At 42.0% G+C, this 18759-nt stretch overlaps 1 protein-coding gene across 1 annotated transcript in view; it reads right to left on the bottom strand.

Moving 5' to 3' along the window:
• igsf21a (immunoglobin superfamily, member 21a) overlaps positions 1–5495 on the bottom strand; it is a 348063-nt gene extending 342568 nt beyond the window's left edge. The window contains exon 1 of the mRNA XM_069918989.1: positions 5052–5495. Within this exon, the coding sequence (XP_069775090.1) occupies positions 5052–5127 (76 nt within the window). The 5' untranslated portion in view covers positions 5128–5495. The remainder of the gene's footprint in view (positions 1–5051) is intronic.
• Between the last annotated feature and the right edge of the window lie 13264 nt (positions 5496–18759).

Genomic DNA, 18759 nt, shown 5'->3' on the forward strand with positions numbered 1-18759 from the left:
AGTGCATTTTGGAAAGTCAAATGGGGCGGGGGAAATACAGTAAATAATGTTTGTGAACAGAATGGCCAAAAGTGTTCAAATTCCCTGAAAGTGGGAACGAAGGGAGAGAGGGTGGTGAAAAAGCCACTTGGAATGCTTGTCCTTGTACTCTGGCCATAGAATATCAAAGTAATTTACGTTTCTGGTTACACTGCACTTGGAGAATTATGTGCAGAATTTGTCACAACACAATGGGCAGGGTGTGGTCACAGTGGAAAGAACACAAAGAAGATACACCAAGGATGTTGCCTGAAATGGAGGACTCAATCAGATGTGTTTATTCTCTTTGGAATGTAGGAAGCTGAACAGTGACCTTATTAGAGATTTACAAAATTATGTGGGGCAATAATAGGTTAGATACAATGCAGTGGGGTCTAGAACTAGAGGACATTGGGGCAAGGTGAGAGGGGAAAAACTTAAAGGAGATCTGACAAGTAAGTTAGCACAACACTATTACTGCACCCACCAGCAATCTGCGTTCAAATCGGCACTATCTATAAGGACATTGTACATTCTCCCCGTGTCTACGTGGGTTTCCTCTGGATACTCCGGTTTCCTCCCACATTCCAAAGGCATACAAGGTTAGCAGGCTAAATGGTATACTTTATTTGGGCGTCGTGAACTGGTGAGATGAAAGGGGCTGTTTCTCTATCTCTAAATTTTTTTTAAATTGAGGTTTTTTTTAAATAGAGGATGAAGAATATTTGAAATGAGCTGCCAGAGGTTGTGGTGATGGCAGATGCTATTACAATGCTTAAAAGGCATTTGAACGTGTAACTGGATAAGGAAGGCATGGATGGGTATGGGCCTAACACAGTTAAATGGGATTAGCATAGATATGTTTCACCAAGTGGCCATAAAGTCCTTTTTCAATGTTAGAACATAGAACAGTAAGGGTAAGGTAAAAGTAAATGTTCCATTATTGTCACATAATACTACATTTAGAATGTAACATACATGAAATTCTTTAACTTTGTCCAGCATCCCTCACAGAAATAAGGCCCCAGCAAGGAAAGAACTCGCAACCCCAGATTTACAAAACCGGTGCTCGAACCACTGAGGCATCGGAGCTTCTACAGCACAATACAGGCCCTTTGGTCCACAATGTTGTGCCAACCTTTAGACCCTGCCTCCCACATAATCCTTCAGTTTAAATTCCTCCATATGCTTGTCTAGTAAAATTCACCAATGTACTTGTCTCCACCACTGATCCAGGTAGTGTATTCCATGCACCAACCACTCTCTGAGTAAAAAAAACCTTTCTCTAATATCTCCTTTGAATTCCCACCCATTACCTTAAACCCATGCCCTCTAGAATTGAGCAGTGGTGCCCTGAGAAGGAGGTGCTGGCTGTCCCCTCTATCTATTCCTCTTAATATCTTGTATACCTCTTGCGATAGTATGGGATCCTATCACCTCGGTGTATATATATATATATATATATATATATATATTCTTTCTTTGGCTTGGCTTCGCGGACGAAGATTTATGGAGGGGGTAGATGTCCACGTCAGCTGCAGGCTCGTTTGTGGCTGACAAGTCTGATGCGGGACAGGCAGACACGGTGGCAGCGGTTGCAGGGGAAAATTGGTTGGGTTGGGTGTTGGGTTTTTCCTCCTTTGCCTTTTGTCAGTGAGGTGGGCTCTGCGGTCTTCTTCAAAGGAGGTTGCTGCCCGCCGAACTGTGAGGCGCCAAGATGCACGGTTTGAGGCGATATCAGCCCACTGGCAGTGGTCAATGGGGCAGGCACCAAGAGATTTCTTTAGGCAGTCCTTGTACCTTTTCTTTGGTGCACCTCTGTCACGGTGGCCAGTGGAGAGCTCGCCATATAACACGATCTTGGGAAGGCAATGGTCCTCCATTCTGGAGATGTGACCCACCCAGCGCAGCTGGATCTTCAGCAGCGTGGACTCGATGCTGTCGACCTCTGCCATCTCGAGTACTTCGACGTTAGGGATGAAAGCGCTCCAATGAATGTTGAGGATGGAGCGGAGACAACGCTGGTGGAAGCGTTCTAGGAGCCATAGGTGATGATATATATATATATATATATATATATATATAGTACTAATGATTGGCTGAGAGCCGTAGCCACATCTACTGGCCAGGTCAGAAAGTGCTGCACCTAACCAGACCCAGGTCAGTCTGGAGTGGACAAACTCAAGGTCCCTCTATTCCTTCATATTAAGTATCTGACTACTAACCTTGCACTCAGCCTTCTGGTTTGACTTCTAAAAAGCATCACCTCACAGTTATCTAGATTGAACTCCATCTGCCATTTTTCTGCCCAACTCTGCATATCTATATAATACACTCCATTCTTTTGGTAATAAAAGCCTTGGTTTGAGTCTACAAGTCTTTGAGTCATTCGACACGCTACTCCTCTATAACGTCTCCTTCTCTCCAAAGAGTAAAGCCCTAGCTCCCTTAATGTCTGTGATTAGATTCAACAGAATGTTATCTTGATTGAAGGACTTTAGTCATGGGAGAAATAGAATTGTATGTGCTTGTTTTCCCTGGAACAAAGGAGGCCAAAATGTGACTTGACAGAGATGTATAAAATGATAAGAAGCATAGGATAGATAATCAGAATTTTTTCCATGGATGGGATATCAACCACAGGAAGCCAGAGATGTAAGGTGAGGGTAAGGAGTTTTCAAGGAGATTTAATGGGAAGTTTTGCTTTTACAGAGAGTGGTTGACATCTGGAACTTGGTGCCAGAGGAGATGGTGAAGTAAGATCAATATATTTAAGGCACATTTAGACAGGTGTTTAAAAAGGGATGGCTTAGAAGGACTCAATGTGGGTAAATGGGATGTGTAGGTGGACATGGTGGGCTGAATGGCCTGAATCTGCACAGATCATCTCTATAGCCCCTTTCTCACTGCCAACCCTACTAGGAAAATGGAAAATTTGCAGGGCAAACTGACACTAGGAGCCTTTCACAACACACCATTATTTGCAGGTCATTCTGTAATTCAGGATTTTAAAGGGGGGGCCCGTCTCCAGTAGTGACAATATGAGAGCAGATTGTACTTTCACACCACTAGAAGGTGATTGGTGAGTTAACTCGACTGGGCTCTGACACTTGCTTCCTCCATGTATCCGAGCCTGGTTGAAATCTACTCGCCCTGCCTGGTTATGTCATTTGACACGCGAAATTGGTGGGTTAACTCAGCTGTAATTGGCGCTGTGAAAGAGCCTATGATTCTAATAGATGCTCAAAATCAACCCAAAGGATGGTCATTCTGATAGAACACATCAGTTGGGTTTATTTGGGGTCACAACAGGCCACCAAGTACTAAATTAGGAGATTATGGAGGGCAGACTGAGGGAGGGCAACCAAAATTAAATTTTACAGCCAGTGAACTACTTTTGAATCATGGTCCCTTGTTCTAAGGTGGACAGAACCAGCAGTATCACTCAAAGAACTACTGAACAATCTAATAAAAATGGACTTCAGCTTAACATATCATCTGAATGACAGGATAAATAATAATGGAGCACTTGTACAATATTTCACTGTAATTTATGAGTTCACATCATTGGAATGGCACCTACTGACAGTATAATAGTGATAAACACAGTAAAGCTATGGAACTATGGTAATCGGAGTTTACACTGAATCACTGAGGTGGGCATTTGCCTCAGATGTAATCTTTGTGTTTTCACTTGGATGCTGGATCAAACAGTGTTTCTCTTCAATGTCAATCAAACAAGGTTTCTTGGTGCTTCCTGGAGGTACATTATAACTGAGCAATCACCTCCAATAAAGGAGGTTGTGAAATTGGTTTTAAATGGCCTATTTCCCCCAATCTGAATGAGGACACAATCCGGTCTCTGACGGTGCCAGGAGGCAGTGTCATCAGAGTTGGAATGAGGGGACCAGGACTAAACTCGGAACACAATCAGGTCTCTGACGGTGCCAGGAGGCAGTGTCATCAGAGTTGGAATGAGGGGACCAGGACTAAACCTCGGGACACAAATCCCTCTCATCTTCCCTCAGTGGTCCAATGATGGCTCTCAGTCTTCAAGGACAGGATGTTTCCTTGAAGTAAATCATGAATCAATGGAGACTTGGCAACTTTCATGACCTCTAGATGACATGGGCCGGGAAGCAGGTCCTTTTTAATTTCAAAATATGCCTTATTTTTCAGCAAATTCATGCACCATTTTCTTCATTCCAATTATTTATCACACTTACTTGCCACCGTTACTATTTGTAGGTACACCAAGTAATCATTAATCTACCCAGCAATATGATAAAGCCCAAGATTTGTCGTGATGGCGACTTGTTAGTGTCGATACCCTCTGGCATAAACTCCCCTGGAACCTTTTCTGAAAGAGTAGCTGTGTCGTCCCTCCTCCCTCTCACCCAAAGTACCCCAGCTGCACCACTGGTTTAGTATTGCGAGATCGTTACGCGTGGCTGCCTTGAGTGGAACATTTGAGAGGGAGCCCTCTCCAACTCCACTCCGGAGCGCTTCGACTCCCCCCCGGGCCCAAGCAGCGGGGAAAGGGGGGGGTTCTGGTGGACGAAAATGCAAAGCCGAGTGTCGCCCAGCGGGTGGACAGGGCTGAGAATCGATGTGTCGGTGGAAAGTTGTCCCATGTTAAACTGAGCCGGCTCCCAGTGTCCCCTGATTCCTTTTTGCTAAGTAAAGCAGGATCGCTCCTTAAAGCCTCTACCTTTTCATCTTTGAAAAGATGAGATACACACACAAAAAAACCCCGCACGAAATAAATCTGAGCGTTTATATTAAAAAAGAGACGCTGGCCCATAATAATTTGCTGTAAAACGTGTCAAAAGCTCGGGTCGACCAGCTGAATCCATGATGTACAGATAATAGATTCCAGGGAGCCAACACACCGTCCAAACGAGGCATAGAGCGAACAGCAAATAGGTGGGAGTTAATTTGTACACTGCAAATTGGAAATGGACAGCTCTGCATTCTCTCAATTGATACAGTTGTCAAACACATCCATCCCCTCGCCCTCATACCCGACTTACCGAGCGCAAGGTCCACCAGAGAGAGGAGGAGGAGGAGGAGGAGGAGAGGGCGCTGGTACAGGTTCTTCCTGCTCATGTTTGGTCAGTTTCAAAGTCAGGCTTCAGAAGGCGCCGTGTGACCAGCTCCATCCACCAAACAGCGCCGACTGATCCTCCTTCTCCAGCGAGCCACACTGTCCCAAAATTTGCACGGACTCAAAATAACAAATTCAAATCCAGCCAAGTTGGGAAGAGTTTGAGAGATTGTTATCCATCCACCCCCCCCTTTTTTTTTTAAAATTATAATTTAGTTCGATTGCACTTCGCTGGGATGCCCAAGATGAAATTTCCCTTCCATTCCCGCAGTTCGACAACGGGTGTTTACTGACACAGAGATTTCGCCCCCCTCGATATTCAGCACCTTAAATGTGTCCGGATCCTCGCTGCAGATCGCGAACAGAAACGGTTCAGTATTTTTGGGCGTTTAAGCCCTGGCTGGGGATTTCTCTCCCACTGATACGCACAACGCTCGTCTCCTCCTGGCAAAGTTAACTCTTCCTCCGCCACTCGTCGTGTGTCCCAATGTTCATTCTCCATTCTCGTTCCCTTTGAGAACGCGTGAACTTTCCGCAGGCTCTGAATATAATTGTTAATAGAAAATATAATCTGGCCAGATCTAATGTTTTAAAAATTAAATTGATCTGGCCAGATCTAATGTTTTAAAAATTAAATTAATCTGGCCAGATCTAATGTTTTTAACATTAGATTATGTAAACTGATGAAAGCAATGAAAATGCTTTTGGCATTTCCAGTTGCCCTTTTCCCTCGAGGGTTTATCCCTGAACTTCAGCGGGCATGAACGAAGTGGCCTCCCAGCCCAGCTCAGCCCGGTTGGACCTGGTTTGTTTGTCCCCCGTCTTGCCCAGAGAGCCAACCAGTCTTGGCTGTTGGTGTTCAGATGGCTTGAGTGTGGGGTTAATTGGCCCTTTCTCAGAAAGGAGGATTGCAAGGTTTCCCATTTGTCCCCATCAATGGCCATTTGCAGGGAGGTGAGGCTTTTGACGTCCTATGTAATGTATAGGGGAGGACTGCGGCTCTCAATCTGCAACATCCGCAGCTGGAGTAGAGGGGCACTGAGCTTGAAGCTACACCCCTTTCAGAATTCAGTGGGCAACTCATCACAGACACCTCGCACTGTGACATTAGGATGTCGGTCAGGTGGTAAAGTGAGAGTGGGCAATGTAAATGACGAAACATTTAACCTTTCTTCTACTTCAATGAGCGCAAGAAGGCCTGTATTCGTGATCATTATTTCTCCCCGCTTGACTGCCACTCTCCAGGACTAATTCCTTCATAATATCAGAATCAGGATTTATTCTCATGGACAAGTCATGAATTTCAGTGTTTTGTGGCAGTGTCATAGGGCAAACATTCATATTATAACCATCTTACAACATTACTGTAAATTTTTAAAAAGTGCACTAAAAGTAAGGCAATGTCTTTGGTTCATTGGTTATTCAGGAATCTGATGGCAGCGGGGAAGAAGCTGTCCCTGTGCTGCTGAGTGCTCAGTCTTTAGGCTCCTGTACCTTTTTCAGGGTGGTAGCAAAGTGCAGAGGGTGTGGCCTGGGTGCTGGTGGTGGGCCCTTTGAGCAGACAGACTGCTTTTTTAATAGAGTTCCTCATGTAGGTGTCCTCAATGGAGTGAAGTCTGGTACCTGTGATGTCACAGGCTGAGTTAACAACCCTCTGATGTTTATTCTTGTCCTGAGAGTTGGCGCCTCCATACCAGGCAGTGATGCAACCAGCCCGAATGCTCTCCACTGTATACCCGTAGAAGTTTTCGAGAGCCTTTTCGGTATCATACTGAATCTCCTCAGACACCTCACAAAGTATAGCCGCTGGAGAGCCTTCTTCGTGATGCATCGACATGGAGGCTCCGAGACAGATCCTCGGAGATCTCGACACCCAGGAATTTGAAGTTCTTGACCCTCTCCAGCACTGAGCCCTCGATGAGGACTGGGTCGTGTTCCCCTGACTTCCTTCTGAAGTCCACAATCATCTTGGTTTTGCTGACGTTGAGCACAAGGTTGTTGTCATTACACTATTGAAGGAGCTGATCTATCTCCCTCCTGTACACTCCCTCATTGTGATTCTGCCGACAACTGTGGGGTGATCAACAAACTTGTAGATAGCACTTGAAATGTGCCTGGCCACACAGTCATGGGTGTATAACGAGTAGAGCGGTGAACGTTGGGAATGAATATTGGGAGCAGAGCTGCATTCAAACCTGTTGATTATTTTGATAGTTGGCACTGACTTTGTAGGCTGAAGGATCTGTCTCCATGCTCTCTATGACTGTAATATGTTGTGAGGAATAGAGTGAAAAGTGTGTTCAGGGCATTAGATTTGTGAAAGGAAATGACCTACCGACAAGTCACTGTATAATACATCTAGTAGGAAATTGCTGAAATACAGTGAAATCTCATAAGAACGCGATTCATTAATCCACAGAATTCCTTATAGCGCGGGTGTCTATGGATCCCAAACATTGATTTTAGGATACCAGGCTAACAGTGGTTAACAGCCATAAACCCAAAAGTGGACTCTTACGACACATTTACAAGATGTGTATGTTAATAAGTGGAGTTTAAAGGTCTTATTATAGGGTTGGCGTCACAGTATTCTGTTTTCCTGCTTCCTGAATAATGACATATATGCATCTGTTCCATGACTTGGCTGTAACGCGGTATGAAATCTTGGATCCCCAACTACCGCGTTCTAACGAGGTTTTACTGTATTTAGTCCAAGTTCCAGTTTATTTATCATCTGATTGCACAATTACAACCCTATGTTCTCAGGTCCAGACATAACACGCGTACAGGCAAGCGATAGCTATGCAGAACAAATATACAGTACATATATAAGAAATATTGCTTAATAAACAGTGTCTCAGAGAGTTAGTGTGAACAATTCATTTAGTCGTTCAACATTGGAAGTAGAAGCAAGGCCATATAAAAATGTTAACAGGTTAAATCATGTTTGACAAATGCATGCAGTCTTTTCAGGTGATATCTAGCAGAAGATGTAAGGAAGAGATAGTAAATAGGAACAATTGGGCAGATGGAATACCATGTGTAAAAATTGAAATAGAAAGCAAAACAGAAATTCTGATTACTTTTAAATTATGAGAGGTTGAGAAATATTGATGCTGAAGACTTGGGACAGAGAACCCGATTTAGAAGATTAGGAACATAGAAAGTAAGATGGTCATTATTGCAAGAGGGTTTGAATTCAGCAGTATGAGTACGACTGTTTGTCTACAATTGCATAGGTCCAATGTTAATGCTACATGCGGAGCTATGGTCCCTTATATTCCGCCTCATATTCCACCTGGGTACCCTCCAACCAGATGGCATTAACATCAACCTTCAGTTTCTGTAATCCTCACCCCCCACCCCGCTCTCTTTTCTCTTTCCTTATCCCTATTTTTTCTTTTTCTTCTCCCTCTCTCTCTCTCTATCCATTTGTCTAACTTCCTCCAGTTCTTCATTTCAAGGATTGAAGGTTTATCAAATATGCAGATATTTAGAAAACTAAGCCTGTGTTCACCCTCCCCTGATAAATTCTCGCCTTTCCTCTCCTATCTTCCTATCCATGTGTAATTATGACCTTTTATCCATTGGTCTGTGTTTCTCCCCTTGCCTCTTCTTCCCTCCTCACCAGACTTTTTATTCAGGAATCTACCTGCTTCATAAGAACATAAGAAATAGGAGCAGGAGAAAGCCATCTGGCCCATCAAGCCTGTTCTGCCATTCAATGATCTGAGGATAGGCTCATCTCCACCTACCTGCCTTTTCCCCATAATCCCTTAATGACCATACTTTGTAAAACTCTATCCAACCTTGTCTTAATTATATTTACTGAGGTCACCTCCACTGCTTTAGTGGACTGTAAATTCCATAGATTCATCATCCTCTGGGAAAAGTAGTTCCTCCTCATCCCTGTCCTAAATCTATCACCCTGCATCTTGAGGCTATGTCCCCTAGTTCTAGTCTCCTCCACCAATGGGAACAACTTATCTACCTCTATCTCATCTATGCCTTTCATAATTTTATACGTTTCTTTAAGAATCCTCTTCTAAATTCCAGTGTGTACAGGCCCAGATCTCTCCTCATAGGCCAACCTGCTCATCTCTAGAATCAACCTGGTGAATCTCCACTGGAAAGCCCCCAAAGCCAGTGCATCCTTCCTCAAGTAAGACGAAAATTGCAAGTAAGGCCATCAGAACTGCAAGACTTGATCCCAGGCAGAGTTTGCTGAAGTCACAAAATAAAAGTGCATTGATTCTGAGGGTAGTCACTGCCATCAATCAAGTAGACGGCTTTATGCTGTGTGGTATAATGTTTTGTGACTGAGAACCATTTTTAACCAGTCTGTTAGAGGGCAATCTAACTCTGGATTTGTACCTTGTTAATGATTTTTAAAAAGTAGGTCCATTCTTTGCTGCAGAATTCCTGTCCTTTATGTGTGAATGCCATTTAAACGTATTGCCAAGTTAATAAATACAACTTCCCATAAACTGATTCTTTCAACAATTCATGGAACATCTCAAAAAACATCTTGACTTAAAATGTCCACTGCAGAAGATGAACCTGCTAACGCAAGTAGCCAATCGCTTGGAGGAAGAGGGCAAACAGGAAACTTCAGCCAATCCACATCCAGCCACCTACCAGCCATGTACAGCAGAAGTGGATGGGGAAGATAAGAGTTCAGGTGTCCGATGTTGCTGGAGAGGTTGAGGTGAGATGCAGAACAAGCCGGATAATTGGAAAAACAGGAGAGTGGGTGGGTCACAACTGAATAAGGAAAAGGAGAGAAAATTAAAGAACAGAAATAGGAATTTTTAAAAATCACTCAGCAAACTTATAATCGGTCAAGTTTGAATGCCACACCATGGAACAAGATATAAGAAAGCCTCCTAAATGTTTGGGCATAAGAGGTGGGTCTTAGGAGAGGAAGATGAATGAGTTTAAGGAGGAAAATGCAGGAGGTGGGATCAGGGGTCTGAATGAAACACCACGAGTATAGGATGAGTATAAATTTGTGTTTGAATCTTCCAGGAGATGACAAAATTCGTTTGGACTGGCCCCTCCTTTGCCTTTCACTATGGGCAGGTTTTTATCAGGTCCAGTGTCTACACTAAACAGAATGTCTAAGATTAGGAACTGAGCATTTAAGTAATTGCAGTTTTGAACTTCTATTTTAATCTATAAAATCAAAATTTTTGACAAAATAAATGGGCACCCATTGCAACATTTCATAACTTCTAAGTGAGGTTATTGAGAAATTTGCACTTACCCTTATGTTATTATTTTCCCTTTCAGGGGAACACATCCTCTCATATTTGAATGGTACAGATTTACGAAGTATGAGTTTAAGAGTTTAATGGCACCTTTGAACACCGGTTCTAGGTTGGTTGGGGGGGGGGTGTTAATGTAGTGGGCTGCACTGATCTGCAAGCAAACTGGGTTACAGAGGTGCAGGCTCGCACTTGCGGATGTCACAATGGTTCTGGGGGAAGGGGCCGGGCCACAAAAGGATCTTGGACATTGTGCTGATAAGCTCTTGGAGAATTTCAGTAAAATCAGTTGGTTGATTCAGCTCACGGCTTCCGTGTGGTTTTTTTTCTTTCAATTCAGCCACTAAAGTTGGAATTCGAGGGCCATACCCATCGGGACCATTGTCTGAAGAGGGCGCACAAAATCAGTGAACCGGTGCGGACTCGAAAGGCCAACATGGCCTGTTTCCGCTCCGTAAATGGTTATATGGTTATATGGTTAATGTCATATACAGGTACTCCCCAAATTGCGACCTATGCGACTTATGTCCATCTGCATCTGACAGGGCATGTAAGAGCCAAAATGTGTGTACTTACCTAGTTGGTCAGCGTCCCGGGGTCCATAAGCTGGACACAGCTATTTTGATTCCTGTACGCCTGTGCAAGTCTTAGATTGGCACATGTTCGGTCAGCGCCCGCGCAAGAGTTATCCGTGTGAATTCAATATCGTTGGGGCGCTTAACTCTCACGCAGGTGCCAACCGAACTCCAATATGTGAACCCACCGTGCATGTGCCAATCGAAGATTTATGCACGTGCACAGGATTCAAGGTAGCCGCATCCAGCCTATGGACCCCAGGGGTGCCGATTAACAAGTTCAGATGATGAAAATGACGTCAACTAACATGAAAAGTTCAGATGATGAAAATTTTGATTAAAAAAGTTTGCTTTAAGACTTACTTATTCCACACGCCGGGCAAAATTCCAACTTCGTCCATTTTGAGATATGATCGATCCTTTGGTCCCAATTACAGTCGTAAATTGGGGAGTATCTGTACATGAGAACAATGCAGAGGTGCACTAAGATTCTTAGTTGCTGCAGCGCACATTTAAGTTACACAATTTTTAATCATATTAAATTTAAAATGACAATATGCCATAAAACAGAAAAAGAGAAAATAAATATCAAATGTTAGATAGATAAATTAATATTCACAGTTTCAGATAGTGCAAAATAAAAGTGATATTTCAACAGTGCAGACAGATCCTTTTGTGATCCAGGAGTGGCTTATGGTCAATGTTACAATAGTATGGGGAAGTGCAAGTGGAAAAAAAAACCCGTTCTTGCACCTGTTCTTGCACCTAGAAGAGATGGACTGAAGGTAGCAGCAAGAAGAGATTGCAACCATCATCAATGGATGGGAGGTTGGTGCCTGTGATGAACTTGACTAGGACAGCCACTTGCTGTAACCTTCTTTGTCCTGGGCACTCGAGTGTCCAACCAGGCCGTGATGCAATCACTCAGTATACTTCTTGCAGTCCACGTAAAGACATTTGACAGAGCATTTGATGACATGCCAAATCTCCTTAAAACTTTGTGCAAGGTAAAGGCCTCAATGTGCTGACTGCAGGAGAGGTCCTCCAAATTGTAGATTCCCAGGTACTAACCATCTCTACTGCTATTCCCCCGTGAAGTCAGTTGTGTGTCCCTTTAGCCTCTTGAAGTTTACAATAAGCTCCTTGGTCATAATAACATTGCGAACAAGATTGTTATTCTGGCACCACCCAGCCAGATTCTTGACCTCCATCCCATACTTATCATTACCCATTATTTGGCCAACAATTATGGTGTTCTCAGCTGATTTATAGATTCCATTGATAGTCAATGAGGAGTTTAGGAGTCTTCCTGTATGCATAGATTATTAGTGCTATTAAATAGCAAAATTTATAAAGTATATCAAAATTATTTCCTGCTGATTGTCTAACAAATTACCAGTCTACCCTTGAGGGCAATAGTTCCTGACATTTTCTGGAATGAAATGTGAGGTTATAATGGAGCAATCTGGAAGATGAAGACATTGGATAATTCACGGAGCTTACGGAGGATGGAAGAGACTCAGAAAGTCATGAATAAAGCAGAATTGATTAAATAGAAAGAGGAAAGAAACATCTGATGAGTGGAATGTGAAGGCTCCAATGTGAGAGAAGAGGTGTTTTCTATCTACATCCAGAGAGTGGGTAGAATAAGTGGGATGGTGCTACAAGAAGCAATTGAGCTGAAATACATAGATACATTTCAAAGGATTTTATCCAAGTCCATGAGGGAGGAAGGAATAGGAGGGCAAGCTGGTGGGAAAAAGATATGTGAAGAGTGCACACCAGTATGGATATGCTACATAGAGCAGCTTGGGTTCTGAATTGTAGATTTTTTTAAAATTCAACAAACTTTTCCCCGAGTTCAATTTCCAAATATGAGACAGATACCATAAAGCCAATATTTGAGCACTGAAGTGACAAGCTGTGCAGGAAGTAACTTAAGGCAAGGAAATGAAAAATTTAGCACTAAGGAAGCCCAATTATTTTGAGGCAGCTTTAGCTATGAAGAGGATGTGGGAGTTCTACTTGTGACTGGAAATATTGAATCCAAATTGGAATTCATCATGATCTGCCATCTCTAATCCCAATATCGTGACCGAGAGAACCAAAGACCTGACAACCAACAATCTGTTGTGTGATCTTTAAAATACACCAAGCAATCCAAGAGAATCTAAAATAAAAGAGGCAAAAAAAATCCAATCCGTTATGAAAATCAAAACAGATTCACAATTACATTGAAATTGTTTGTGGTCATAACACTCCTAAAAGATTGTGGTAATAAAACTGCATCATAATGCTAACGTCATTCACAGACCATCTCATCACTGTGCCAGCCCCCCCCCCCCACCGCCCCGGTAAAAGAAACTTGTGAAAGAAGGGGCATCAACGTGGAAGTAAGTAGTATCTGGAATAGGTAGCCATTTGATCCTTTTTTTAAAATCTGCAGATGCTGAAATCTAAATTTAAAAAAAAGATGCTGGAAAAACTCAGCAGGTCAGATAGCATCTGTGGAAAAGGAAGCAGTTAACATTTCATATGCTGGACCCTCCATCAGAATTGAGATAGAAAGAAAGAAGTTCATCTGGAAAAGAGAGACTGCAAATTTGATTGAGTTGATAAGGTTGATAAGGATAAGGCAGTCCATGTTGTCTACGTGGACTTTGGCAAGATTTTTGAGTCAGATTGTTAAAATGCTAGGGATCGTCAGTGAATTGGATTCAGAATTGATATGCCCATAGAAGTCAGAGGGTAGTGGTGTTTAATGATGGAAGGATGTTATTCTGGCCGGAGGTCCATAACCAATGGTGTGCCACATGGATCAGTGTGGCAACCTCTGTTTTGTTTTACGCACATCCGCACATGCACACATTTTTTCCCAGGGTAAAAATGTCACAGACTAGAGGACATCACAAGATAAAGAAGTAGGTCATTTGGCCCATCAAGTCTGCTCCACCATGAGCAAACCATTCTCACATCCAGTTCCAATTTCTGGCCTTTTCCCCATATCCCTTAATACCCTAAATGATCTCCTCAATCAATCTCCTCCTTAAACTCCCCCAATGAATGGGCCTCCACATCTGAACGTGGCAACGAATTCCACAAATCCACGACCGTCTGGCTAAAGAAATTTCTCCTCATCTCTCTTTTAACTCCCCTCTAATTCGAAGACTGTGCCCTCTTGTCCTGGGAAACAGCTTATTTACACCTACCCTGTCTAATTCTTTCATCATTCAAGATGTTATACTCCAATGGTTTAATTTTTAATTTTAATGATGTACGTTTCTGGAGAATTGGAGGAAACCGGAACATGCAGAGAAGACCAACACAGGTCACGTGGAGAACAGTATAACAGCACTGGATTCTAAACTGTGTCACTGGTGCTGTTATACCATTGTGCTAACCACTACACTAACCATGCCACCCAAGTAAAGTGGGGGTAGGGGAGGGAAATTAAAGGAGATGTGCAGGAATGTTGTCCAATGAGGAAAGCTTTGACTGGCTAAGATCTAGCAGCTGGAAGTTGGAGAGAGGATTAGAATTGAAATGTACATTATCCTGAGAAGTCTTGTCAAAGTAGAAATTAGTATCTCTATAAAAATAGGGTGAATCTACAGAAAAAGTGTTTTCTCTGGGAAATCTTTGAGCCTTTGGAACTCTTCCTCAAGGGGCTGCAGAAGCAGTGTCTGAACATTTTTTGATTGTCTAGTTTCTTGACCAATTTGAAATTACTGTTAGATTAGATTATGTTCTGAAATAGTAAAACAGGCACAAAGGCCTGAGTGGTCAAACCCTCCCCCTAAACTTTACATTCATATATTTGTATGTAAGGAGTTAATCATTTAGGACTAGTTGAGGAAAAAAAAACATTTCTTCACACACAAGATATGAATCTTCAGATTCTCTGCCCAAGAATGCTGTGTTAGATCAGTTGCTGAGTACATTCAAGACTCATATAGACTTCAAAACATCAAGGGATATAGGGTAAATACAGGAAAGTGGCCCTTAAGTAGAAGATCAGTCATGCTCTTATGAAATGCTGGTCGAGGCATGAGAGACTGAATATGCAATTCTTGCTTCTATTTGTTGCATCCTTACCTGAGAACTATGCATATGTATTTCTGTAGGATCTTTATAAAGTCTGAGCGCTTCATAGCCAATGAAGTACTTTGCAGTGCAACCACTTGTAGGGATGAATACAAATGATTGAAGCATATTGGAACAAGGGAAAAGGTACACAAATTGCATTCAACATTACCTTGATAATGAGTGACAACTGTTATCACATTGCATTGGGCTGTTTATTATTCAGCGTGTGGGATAACAGTTCACATCAAGTTCACATTAACCCTAGTGGTTGTGGTACCCTGCCAACACAATATCACAGTAAGATTTTCACTAAAATACAATATAGCAACCGTTCATAAATATTGAAGGCAACAAGTGTAATTTGGGACAGTAATCACAGCATACAGTTGAAGAGATAGTGATAATTGACTTAATGGCGTTTTAATATGGTTGACTATGTTTCAATTCTTCAGTGCTGTGATTGGCTTGTAATCACCTCAACCGATCTATTATTTTCCAAGTAACATTTGCTCTTTTTCGGTTTCATCAGGTGCTATTTAATATTCATATTTTTTTGTTTTTGATTCTCAGAATGTGAGGCAGAGAGAGAAATGAGTAACGCACTTAGGCTGGATGTAAATAGAATTTGGAATAGTTATTGGAGTGAACCTAAAATCTTTTCCCTGTTCTCCCCATAAGCCCAAACCCAACTGCAGTTCCAAAGCTACTATTAGATAATAAATATCCAAAAGAAAGTTTGTATTAGTATTCCATGCACTGCAAATGTAGCCCATAGAATATTCAAACATATGGAAACCTTAAAAGCAAATCTTTCAACCAAGAAATGTCCTCACCTCTGGGACAGGGTGACACAAGAGTGATGCTTATTCAATCATTCTGAACTATTTGTTGCAGTGTTAATCTGGCTCTCAACTGACATATAGGAAAGGGCAGGAAGGGCAAGGAAAAACACAGGAATTAAAATTACTTTTTTTGGGGGGAAGGGAGGTCCAGAGAGAGAGCTCCTTTTGTTCAAAACTACTTCAAAATTATCTATGAATCTTATTGATGTCAGCAATGCAGTGTTTTAAATACCAGCAGGAATACTTTGGGGATTTGAGTATGAAATCTAGCCAGATCCCAAAAACAATGATGAGATGAAGGATCAAAGAATTGAATTTTGATGATCAACAATATTTTAAGCATGGTGATGGGTTTCTACATGCGTGGAGCTCCCAGTTGATGAAAAATGAAATTTCAAAGCTCTGTTTTTACTTTTACACGGGATAACAAGAATCTGCACAATTTCCTTCCAATAAAACTGGTCTATTTCCACATTCGAATGTCAACACAATGCAAGCCATTCCCACCGTCTTCTCTTCTCCCATGGAGGGACTAATGTCACAAAAAATTGTCACCACTTAAAATAATCCTTGTTAGGTATATGTCCATACCTGTATAACCAGGATTCCATCTTGGTTACTCTTCCTTAAACCAATGCCCTCTCGTTTTAAACCCTGGGAGGGATGGAAAAGGAACATGGGGTATGGGTGACCTGAAATTAGAACATTTAATGTTCATAACATTGGGTTGTGGTTATATTATGTTCAAATTCAGATCGTCCACATCCCCTGTGTTACTTTCCCACTTCTATCGATCCTCCTAGGTTCTTTTTCATTTCCATCCACCCACCATCCGCTCACCTCTCTACCTGGGTTTCCTCAACCCTGGCCTACCCTTCCTATCTCCTCCCCCATATGTTTTTATCTGCTCATGATTCCTCCCTCTCTGATTCACATCACCTTCCAGTCTCTGTCTCACACTTCCTCTTCCCCACCTGGATTCATCTGCCCTATTACCCCCCCCCCACCCTTTCAGCTGGTCTGCCTATTAACTGCCAGTGCCTGCCTCAAAACTCCTCCCATCACTGTTGTGTTCCATCTACGGTTCCAAAATTTGTTCAAATACTGTTATTTCTTAAATTATATGTTATTTTTTCCAATGGAATACATTTATTAATTTCTATGTACCATTGCTGTATTCTCAGGCTATCTTCTAATTTCCAAGTTGACATAATATATTTTTTTGCTACAGCTAAGGCTATCATAATAAATCTTTTTTGTGCTCCATCCAAATCAAGGCCTAGTTCTTTACTTCTTATATTACTTAGAAGAAGGATCTCTGGATTTTTTGGTATGTTGCTCCACCACCTAAAATGATAGAAGGAGAAGAAGACAAAATGAACTGACCCAGTATGTAAAAGTGGATGACACAATTTTCTTGTTTATTTTCACTGTGTGAAGACATTGTTTAATGGGTTTAATGTATCATAATAAAAGTTGAACGTTGAGTAGGTGGGGAGGGGGGGTGAAGGAGGGAGGGAAGGGAGGGGGGAAAAGGGGAGAAAATTACACTGTGTATATTCAAGAGGGAAATGTTTGTGTGTATTTTGGTCAGTATGGTTCATAGAGTGAAAAATAAAACATTTAAAAAAAATCTCCTCCCATCACAACTTTATATGGGCTCTCTTCCCTTCACAATACCAGCAGGGTCACAATCTGCGATACCAACTACCTCCACAAATGCTGGTTTAGGCATACAGCATGGTAAGGGGTCCCTCTGGCCCACGAACCCACACTGCCCAAATATCCTAATCAACCTACAATCATCCTGATAAAATGTCACGATTCAAAAATTTGACCACCCCTTGCCCCCGTCAGATTCGGTTTGATCTGATGAGGTCCTCCAGCAGTTTGGTGCTCCTGAATGTAGAATCTGCCATCTCTTTTGTGTTCAGAAGTCCAGGGATGACACTGGACAACAGTAATTCCCTTACCAAAACAGATTTCTGACAGTCAGGAGATTTTAACCCAATCCACTCTAAGAAAATTTAAAAGCTAAGAGGGTTACTTAACCTTTCGTGTTTGCTCCAATCCCACTGTCTGAAATTTTAACCTTTTATTCTAAACACATTAATAAGCCTGAAAGCAAAATATAATGGGTGGCCTGTGTGCAGGAACTCCTATGACTTTCACTTAAAGTGATGTGAAACCAGATGAGGGACGGGAGAGGAAGAGTGAAAATATTGACGTGGATCAAAGAGAGCCAGAGAGCTGCAGTTTGACACCACACTTTTCCTCGGGTGGATTTCAGTCCTCCCCTGCTCCTGGTTGTTCTACATTCCCCCACAACGTTCCTAAAACCATTTAGTCAGGTCAGCAGTCAGAGCTGATGGCTCGCAAATTCAATGAGCTGGCTTCTCTCCAACCTCCAAAGCCACCTGCACGGAATTTCGACATTTACACAGGCTATACATCACACCCCAAAAGCTAAATAAATGGGACCCAACAGTATCAGACAGATGTTTTCGCTGTAAAAAGGAAATGGGAACAACAATACATGCAATTTGGACATGTGAGAAAGTGAAAAAACTTTGGGAAGATCTAACCCAGATATTAAATAAAATCACAAAAAGCAATATACCAAAAAACCCAGAGATCTTCCTTCTAAGTAATATAAGAAATAAAGAATTTGGACTCGATTTGGATGGAGCACAAAAAAGATTTATTATGATAGCCCTTGCTGTAGCAAAAAAATGTATTATGTCAACCTGGAAATTAGAAGACAACTTGAGAATACAACAATGGTACATAGAAATAAAAAAATGTATTCCATTAGAAAAAATAACGTATAATTTAAGAAATAACATCACAATATTCAAACAAAT

The sequence above is a fragment of the Narcine bancroftii genome, chromosome 2 (assembly GCF_036971445.1).
Source record: "Narcine bancroftii isolate sNarBan1 chromosome 2, sNarBan1.hap1, whole genome shotgun sequence".
NCBI lineage: Eukaryota > Metazoa > Chordata > Chondrichthyes > Torpediniformes > Narcinidae > Narcine > Narcine bancroftii.